This window comes from Ammospiza nelsoni, chromosome 22 (genome assembly GCF_027579445.1).
Source record: "Ammospiza nelsoni isolate bAmmNel1 chromosome 22, bAmmNel1.pri, whole genome shotgun sequence".
Taxonomy (NCBI): Eukaryota; Metazoa; Chordata; class Aves; order Passeriformes; family Passerellidae; genus Ammospiza; species Ammospiza nelsoni.
Window position 1 is genome coordinate 4648945 of NC_080654.1, and position 9746 is coordinate 4658690.

Here is a 9746-nt window from a genome sequence, read left to right on the forward strand (position 1 = left end):
CACAGCAAGTTCACCTGTGCAGGTCTGCCCTGACACCACTCCAGATGCCATGCAGTGGAGATGGGGGGAGAGGACATGAATTTAAAAAAAAAAACCTCCACAAACAGGAGCATTTTCAGGCTGTTTGAGCTTGGAAATGAAGGCAGGGTCACACAGACCAGAACCAACAGAGACAAACATCAGTGAGCATGGGCAGCATCACCAACTTCTTTCATCTGTTTCTAATGGAGGGTCTTAATCACACCTCCAACACTTCCACAGGTGTGAAAGACTGAATGTATTCCCATCTATCAAGAGACATTTTGAATTCAGCATTGGTTCCAACCTGCATCCAACACAGAGATCTAACATAGGTTACTCAATCTACAGCATTACCTTTTCTCTGTTTATATTGTGGATCAGGCTTGCTGTGATTTATTTCAGGATAAATTAAGGAAATGTTTATGATGTCTTGAGTTTGAAGGCAAGGTAGCAAAAATGTTGAATTTGCCCTATTTGGTATAAAATTTAGCACCTAGTGTTCTATAGTCACTGGATTCGTTTATTTTTAAATTAGTATTCCCAGTAATGGAAATTATGTGACCAATTCCATTCAGTTGACCCTACAGATACATAAACCAAAGTTAGGCCATGTTAAGTCATGCTTGCAATACTCCTCTCCTTGTTTAAAAAAGCATTTTCATGCATTTGATTTAATAAATAATGTATTTCATATAAAAGTAAGTGAATGCCAAGAAGCTGCACAAATCAAATTCATTCTCTCAAGTTAGCTCCCTAAAATACATCTGAGGCAGGAATTTCTGTTTCAGAAAATTCAAAGCAAAATAAAACATCAGTTTTATTGTTTTCAGACATGGAAAGTAAGATCAGTCTATAAAGTTCAAACAAATCACACTATGTGAAGTAGTTTTGGTACAATTTAAAAAATTTTAAATGGTTTTTTGGTTTATCTCCAGAAAACTTGGAAAAGTGGAGGTAAGCAGAATATGCAACTATTTTAAGGCATTATCTAGCTCATTGATGAATAAAATCTCAATTTAACTTTTTTTTCCACATTCAAAGTTACTCTGATGTACTACACTCTGTAGCTACACACATTTCACTGAGAATAAACTGAATTTTAAAAATTTTTACAAATCATTGAGGAGCTCAAGTTTAGCACACTATAAAACTGCGTGTCATGTTTCAAATATTTGGAAATAAACATATTTGAGTCACTCCACTGAGCCAGGCCAATTCCTCACCCTGGCATTCAGAGTTAGTGCTATGCTGCTGGTCACTCAGTTGAGGATGCACCAATGATCCTGCACACATGACTTTATCCAGCCCTGGCTGGGACACTTCATGCAGCTCTCAGCAGCTGTAAAAGGCAAAAAATGCAAAGTGAACACAGTGACTGTGCAAACTCAGATCTATCTATTGGCTGCTCACATAAACACATGACTATGAAAACTGGGGAAAATCTGTCCAAAGATTTATTTTTATCCAAACTGCTTTGTTTCTGAGTTGTTTCCACGTGCTGTGCTCATCCCTTCCCCAGGCAGTCATGATCCAGAGTGTTGAGGGGATCTGAGCTGAGGGCTGCTGCCTGCTGTCCTGCTTTGCTCTGCTAAACCTCAGGTGTGCCAAGTGAGGCAGTGCAGGACCTTGTCAGTTCTGGCTTCTCCTGACAATCTGGACACTGGATCCTGAAATCCAAATAAAGAGGATATTAATCAAAGAATGCCGAAGTGACTTTTCCCATTTTGATGAAGACTGGTGAGCTGAACAGGCTTTTGCCTGTTACTGGGCTCCATTTGCATTTTGTCTCTGTGCACACCAGTCAGGAGAAGAAAAACTTTTCCCAGTAGTGATAAGGAGATACTCTTCCAAGCATTTTTGTTTGCTCAGCCCTCAATAATCACACCCTTTAGAGATGGGGCTGCAATTTCCATTTGTGCAATTCCCAACTGTCACCACCATATTTTCTGAAAAATCCCTTCTTGTATAATTAAATAAATAAATAATTAAAATAAAAAGAAACTGTGTTGAGCTGTCTGGGAAAACTCAGGAGGTTCTTCTGTGTTCAGCCTTGGCTGTGAACTCTGCCCATCTTCAGGATCTGTTCTTCAGCTCAGGCTACAGCCAACATCTGGTGTCACCATTTGTGGTATTTTCAGGGTTCCTCGTGGCAGGAAGGAAATTATGAATCTGACTCCATGTTCTTAAAAGGCTAATTTATTATTATATTATATTATATTATATTATATTATATTATATTATATTATATTATATTATATTATATTACATTATATTACATTATATTACATTATATTACATTATATTACATTATATTACATTATATTACATTATATTACATTATATTATGGAATGCCATACTAAATTATACTGAAGAACAGAGAAAGGATACTGAAGGCTTAACAAGATAATAATGAAAACTCTCCAGAGTCCCAACACAGCTGGACTGTGATTGGTCATTAAGTAAAAACAATTCACATGAAACCAATGAAACAATCACTTGTTGGATAAACAATCTCCAACCTCATTCCAAAACAGCAAAACACAGGAGAAGCAATCAGATAATTATTGTTTTCATTTTTTCTCTGAGGCTTCTCAGCTTCCCAGGAGAAGAATCCTGCAAAAGGATTTTTCAGAAAATATGATGGTGACACCCAGCATCTCCTGGGACTCTGGAGGCTGTGCTTACCAGGTGAGGGTAGGGAGAAGGTTTCTCTTCCAGTGAGGCTCTCAGATCCAAACTGCTGAGCAGGGTGCTGCTGGAAGGAACCATGTTTTCCCAGCCAGCCAGGCAATGCTGTGAAAAAAAGTGGGAATTTTTTTCCCTTTTTTATCTATTGTGGCCTGTTATTGCTTAGAAGTAGCTTCTGCATAACTGAGTAATTAATCTATTGTTTTTTATATGAATAACAGGAAATAAATGAAATCTCAAACAAAAAAGAACTAAACAGTTCTCTTCCACTTTTCTAAACTGATCTTTCACTCTGAGAACTCAAGCACCTGACCCCTCTGAACCTGTCTCAACTGAGTCATCCAGTTCCCTAAACCACAAAACTGAGCTTCCTCCCACCTCTTCCCTGGAAATCTCCAGGCCAGGGCTAGGTTAAATTAACAACACTGCCTGCAGCATTGACTGGAATGGAACACAGGACCAGCAACACAACAGCAGTTTTAAATCCACCCTTGCCACTACTAATTTTGTGAATACTTTATGTACACTTGCCTTTCAGACTTATTAATGTCTGTGGAAACAAACACAGGTACTCTTAGCTATGTTGAGAGGTAAGTGCCTGAAACAAGTCAGCCAAATCTCCACATGGCATTTCCTTTTGTGCAGTGTAAAGCACTGGAAATACGTCATACACCGAGGCATTAACTCAGAACACCCCAAAGGATGTTCTGGCTATCTCACTGATGCTTATCAAAAATTTTAATGGAAACTCTGCCAAGGGAATAAATCCCAGATTCTCTTTCCTTCTTGCTATAAAGCAAGGACCAGCTGGGGTTGTGCCTTCAGCAGGGAGGCAGTGACTTACTGAGGACAGTGCAAGGTTATCTGCTGGCTGGAAGCTCCTCCTGCGATGGGCTCGGTACCTGTGGGCTGGCAAAAGGGCCCCCCTGGGAATGCTGACCCTGGAACCACACAAGGGAATCACAGAATCACAGAATAATGAGGTTGGAAGAGATCTTTAAGATCATCGAGTCCAACCCATGCTCTAACACCTCAACCAGACTCTAGCACCAAGTGCCATGTCCAGGCTTTTTATAAACACATCCAGAGATGGTGATTCTACCCCTCCCTGGGAAGAGCATTCCAGTACTTTATTATTCTTTTGGTGAAAAATTTCTTCCTAATATCCAACCTACACCTTCCCTGACACAGCTTGAGACTGTGTCCTCTGTCAGAGACCAATCCCACCTGTCCCCAGCCTCCCTTCAGGAGAGCAATAAGGTCACCTCTGAGCCTCTTCTCCAGGCTAAAACAGCCCCAGCTCCTTCAAACATTCCTCACAGGGCGTGTGTTCCAAGGAAGTAGGAAGTTGTAGGAAGTAACTGCCCACACCTCTGGCACAGGGAATCTGCATGCCTTCCCACTCAGAATCCAAGGGTCTAACCCCAAAGTGAACCAAGTGAACCATTTTGGATTAGGGCAGTTGACACTTTACATGTACATTCAGATTCTGGATCAAATTCAGACAAAACATGCATTTCTCATTGATTTCAAGACTTATAGGAAAGATCAGTAAGGAGTTTCTAAGCAAGAGATCTCTGCCTTGAAGCAACCTTCTACAGAACTGTTGGGATGCTCTTTTCTCCTACACCTGATCAGATTTTCTTCTCTATTTTTTTTCTTGATTTGTGCACATTACAAAGCAGGAATTCTTATTTACCTGACATGGGTTGGCTCCTTCAGAGTCCCTGGGGGCTGGTGGCTACGTGGGATCTTACACACAGGGCAGGCAGCTTCTGAATCCACAGGGATGGTGAAGAGACGCTCGTTCAATCCATAGCAGTAAACACCTGCACAGAGCAACAAACTTTCATCAGGTTTCTTGTTTGTCACAAGGTCCCTGAACCCAGCCACAAAAGCTGTGTTCTGTCACAGCACCACATCTGCATTCTATAAAAAGAGCTGCTTTTCCTGAAATATCTTATACATTTCCTGTCCCCAAGTAAGTTCCTAAAAAGCAAAACCAAAACTTCAACCTCTTCAATTTAGAAACAGAACATCAGCCAATTACAAGAAACCCTAACAAATTAAAATGACACTGAGAGTGGATCCCTAGAAGACTCAAGTATCTTTGGTATCTTTGATTCTGGTTGAAAAGCTGTAGCTGAAAATAACACATTCTTGCTGTTCTTGCATGACGTGGTGCTCTCTCAGGTACAGACTGCTTAGTTCTTTATTCACAGAAACTGCATTAGGAAGAAATATGATCTTACACTTATGAGAACCAATTATCAAATCCAGTTCTTGTTCAGGACCTGTGTAATCCTCGGGCCTACAGAAACACACAAGAAAATCAGTTAGTGACAGAGGGCTGGCCCTCTGAACAGCACTGCACACATGACTGAGAGGTAAATAAAGACCCTCACAATGTCCTACTCCAATCAGATTATGCTTATCATTACTACAGGGATTACTAAGGGATTGAACATTGCTGTTTCAGCCCTTCCCCATTCCCACTTACTCCAGGTGCTGCTGGTGAATGCAGGTTTCTCTGTTGGACTGTCGGAATTCCTGCAGCTCAGCAAAGTATTGCTCAGATTTTTCTGTTACTGGAGACTTTGTATCAAGAAGCCCTGAGAATACCAAGGAAAGAGAATGATTTAATGATTTTCAATGATTTACAAAATTTGGGAAAGTACCAAAGCAAGCCTCACAAGATACTGTCCAAACAAAATAATAACAATGAGAAGGGCTGAGCATGTCAAGCCAGAGATTTACTGTATGGTTTGGGTCCTTATTGCATTAATTCATTCCAGGTATTTGCTATCCCTTCTGACCTCACCAGATTTTGCCATTTGCTGCCTGAATTCCCACATCACTGCCACCTCACCTCTAGTCTGGAGAGGGGCCTGCAGCCCCTCTGCTGGGACCTGCTCCATTGGCCCTAGGACAGCAGTTCCATCACACCCCAAAGGGGTCACAGACTGTGTTTTAACTCTAAATATCACCACACCACTCTGAGAGCTCTGCTTCAGAGTTAGGATTCACCTGCAATCCAGTCATAGCCCAGGAAAGGATGGGCAGACCAGCTGCTGACAGGTATGGCATCTTCTTCATGGTCAGGCTGGAAAGTCACATGGCGAGTTTCCTTCTGAAAGAAAACAATTAATAACAACTTCCAAATCACCTGACAGGACATTCAAAGGCACAGATGAGGAGACAACCAGAAGCTGTTCAGATGGGACAGCTGTGGCTGAGTTTGAGACTGGATTCCATCTATGCCCCTCCCAGTAATTTGCTCACCAGCTCTTTGCCTTGTCAATAAAAACAGAAAGAGGAGACAGGGACTTGCCAAATAAAGCAGGATTTTTCAAAGCTTTAAACAAAATGCTGAGCTGCATCACACATCACCAAAGAGAAGGCAACCTGTGCTGCCATGGAGGATGATCACAGCCAGGGCCTGCCCTTCATGCCTAAGGAGACAAACTGTGGAACAGCAGCACTGCAGCTGCCTGCTCTCCCTCAGCACGGGGATGGCATCTGCAGAAGCCAGACAACACTTCCCAGTGAAATGTTACAGATTTCTGGTCTTTCAGTTCACTGGCTCAGGAAAGCAGGGCCTGAAAAAAATGCCAACAGCTGCTACAGCTGGGAACAGCTCTGACCCCAAATTTCCAATTCATACTGTGGGAACAGGGGAGGTAACATTCACCCAGCCCTTCTGACTGGGTCATTCTGCTGACTCAGGAAAATAAGGAAAGCATTGGTTTAACATTTACCTTCAAGTCTTTGGACTGAGGCATCAGCAAGACTGACTTAGGGCAGTGGGGCTCTCTGATGACCATGTGCTGCTCACCAGTCTCTTTATTTTGCACTCTGCTCAGTGAGAGCACTGGATGACACTTCTCATGGAAACCATGCAGCAGAGCAGACTGTTTTCTGTTCTCTCCATGCCCCAGGAAGGAGGATTCTTTCTCTGGACTTCCTTGAGCACCACCATCCCCATCCACTCTGGAGTTTTGTCTGCCACACATGACTGCAGACATTGGCATAACATTCTTCTCTTTCCCAGGGAAGTTGGAATCAAGACCTGCTCCTTCCTGTGTCTTCACTTGTTGTTGCTGCACCCCTCTGGCACTGCTGCTGTGTTCAGGAGATGAACTGAGGGCTGAGCCAGCTCTGGGCTCCACAGACACCTTTATTCCAGGCTCAGATTTTACTGCATCAGCCTGATTTTCCTCCTGTAAGGACAGACTCTCTTAACACATTATCACCAGTCAGACTACAAACACCTTTTGTAAGAACATTTCACTCACTAAATCAATCTCTCTTTCTAGTCTGTTCACTCCTTTAAATTCCTGCAGGGGAAAAAGAAAAATCCTTATGTTCTGGAGAGTGTAAGAAAGAGATCCAGTGGAAGAGATCCACTTCCAATGGAAGCTTTTCCATAAATGTAGCTCCTCCCAGTTTCAGGAACCATTGAACTTTCAGCCCTTGTGCTTAGAAGAAACAGAAGGATTTTGTTCCACAATGCTCATTCATATTTTAGAAGAAGAAACTTGCCTTTCTTAGGCAGGAACTGATCTCCAAACCCAGGAGAACAGATTGAGACCACAGAGTAAACAACAACCAAGAGACTTTTCTAACAGACTCCATATTCCACATACCACTTTCTAAGAGCTCTTCCATGTCCATATGTCTCCTTGAGCACCCCAAACCACAGGCAGAGCTGCTGTCTGTCATAGAGGCCCATCTGCTCCCTGAATTTCTAGCACATACCACTCTCCTGGACAAGAGGATCAATCTCTCAGCAGATGCAATGCCATGATGAGATGCTGGAAGGAGATGCTTTCTGGGAAGTTCTTTTCTCATCTTCTCCTGCTTCATTCTCAGCCTCTGCAGAAGGTCCTGGCTGGCCTGGCGCAGCCTCATCATGAGCTCCACGTCCATCCTACAAAAATATTTTAATGTAAAGCCAGAAGGAGAGTGAACTACATGAATTCACTACATTAAGTGAAGCAGCAGACACACTTTCAGGGGACTTTTCCTAAAAAATACTTACAGCTGTTGAAATGTTGATTCTTGCTCCTGAGAAATCAGCCAGTCTCAAAACTCCTTATGCTCAGAACCAGCACCACAAGATGCTTCTCTCCCCTTGGATAAACTGCCAAATATTTTGCACTCAGAAACTGGGAGCTGACTTAACAAAGAAACTCTGACAGAGGAAACTGTAAACATGAAAAATTCACATCAGAAAGCTCAATAAGAGACATTTAGTTTAGAGGCTGTTATTTAAGACATGCTTATGCAATTCTGCTGTAATGTTCTTTTGAAGCATTGAAATTTATATTGTGATAACACCAAGATGCTTGTAAATTAAAAGTATAACTAATTAATCTGAATATCTGCTACATCCAAAAGAAATACAGAGCCAAAGCTGTCCTCCATGTTGCCTGGCCAGGAAGGCTCCAAAAGGCTCAACTGTGACACAGGACTACAGTTCAGGCAATTCCAATCCCACAAATTAATTAAATTAAATCCCACAAATGGATGCCCTTTTATTAGAACAGGGAGGCGAAAAGGAGTTAGTAATCAGATAAATAAATAAAACTTAGTTTGAGTGAAAGGCTGTCACACTGTTCAACATCTTTACAATATCACAAGTGCCTCTAAATTTGCAGAAAGTGGATTTTAAAATAAAACAGCTGCAAGCACTAAACCAAACTCCCCCACTGCTTTTGGCTAGACTGATAAATTATGTTCTAAAGAAGACTTTGTGTTTCTCTGGGACCTTCTGTTCTAAAGGATCCCCAAACCCTTCTGCAAACCTCATCTAATTTGTGTTTGCATCTGCTACCTTGGCAACTGGACATGAGGAATCAAATGCATGTATCAAATGTGATACAACAGCAGCGGGAAGAATCAAGAGCACTGCTAACTATCAACAAACTACAACATCTCTTTGTTGCAAAAAATAAGGGAGACGTGCATTACAAAACATAAAACAGAAATATAAGCGTTGAGGCATTAAATTTGAGACAATTTGGAAAAAACAGTAGTTCTCACAGCCTTCACAGGACAAAGCTAATAGATTTGATGAGCATCCACTCATTATTGCTTATCAGAAAGCAAATACTCGGAAAATAACATCAGTCAAGGGACTTTCTGGAAGGGTTTTACCAGATGAGGTCCGCTCTTGGCATAATCTACAAATCCTTCATGTCCAGCCCCGGGGGCTCAGGTTTATGAAACTGCCGCAAAGCGAAATCTTTCTGAAAAGGAGCTTGGCCTCCCGCAGTTAATAAACAACGGTTGTGCGGGGAGCTGAGAACCCTGCGAGGGGGGTGTTTAAACTGCGCGCTGCTTCTGCACAGATGCGCTGGTTCGGACCGCCAATGCTCACAAGCGAGAGCCCGAGCACTGTAAAATTGTAAAATTGTAAATTTCCCCTTTCCTATCCGAGAGGCCTGTCCGGCAGCGATCGGTGAACTCTTCCTTCCCTCCCTCCCCGGCAGTGCGGGCAGCCCGCGGGTCCCGCCCGGCCCTGCGGCCCCGGGGCTGAGGCGTTCAAAGTCCCCGCGCCGGCCCCGCGTTCCCCGGCCCACCTGCGCCGCCCCCGCCGCTCCGGGGCTGCCCGCCCGCTCCGGGAGCCGGGGGATGCCCGCCCAGCTCCAGCCGCCGCCGGGATTCCCCCGGGCGGCCCCGGCGCGGCCGTTCGAGCAGGCGGGCCCGCCCCACGGCTCCCGGCATGCGCGGGGCCTGCCCGGCCCGGCCGCGGGCCGCAGGAGGCGGGGTAGGGCTCGGGCAGAGCCTCGGCCCGGCCGCGGAGTAGAGCTCGGGGCAGAGCCTTGATGTGACTCTGAGGGGCCTGCCCGCCTCGGGACAGAGCCCCGGCCGAGCCCGGCTGCGGGACGCGGGGTAGAGCTCGGGACAGAGCCGTGGCACGACCGTGAGGGGCCTGCCCGGCCCGGGACAGAGCCCTGGTGTGACCCTGTAGGACCTGGCCCGGCCCGGGACAGAGCCTCAGCACGATCCTGCCCCCAGCGCTCGGTGTCGG

General features: G+C 44.3%; 1 protein-coding gene across 4 annotated transcripts; it reads right to left on the reverse strand.

Annotated features, from left to right (window-relative positions):
* Window positions 1-813: 813 nt before the first annotated feature.
* On the reverse strand, window positions 814-9455 carry MIIP (migration and invasion inhibitory protein). Of its 4 annotated transcripts, none has more exons than XM_059487443.1 (11): window positions 9295-9455; window positions 7752-7904; window positions 7469-7640; window positions 6469-6930; window positions 5738-5840; window positions 5211-5322; window positions 4963-5021; window positions 4410-4539; window positions 3555-3651; window positions 2708-2815; window positions 814-1688 (listed from the first exon to the last, which is right to left on the reverse strand). In XM_059487443.1, the coding sequence occupies exons 3-11, from the start codon at window positions 7637-7639 to the stop codon at window positions 1617-1619; spliced, it is 1314 nt and encodes a 437-aa protein (XP_059343426.1). In that variant the 5' UTR covers window position 7640; window positions 7752-7904; window positions 9295-9455; the 3' UTR covers window positions 814-1616. The 4 variants fall into 4 exon arrangements, with proteins under 4 accessions (XP_059343426.1, XP_059343427.1, XP_059343428.1 ...); XM_059487444.1 differs by having other exon boundaries at window positions 7752-7853; window positions 9295-9385; XM_059487445.1 differs by lacking the exon at window positions 9295-9455 and adding an exon at window positions 8870-8949 and having other exon boundaries at window positions 7752-7853.
* Window positions 9456-9746: the final 291 nt, after the last annotated feature.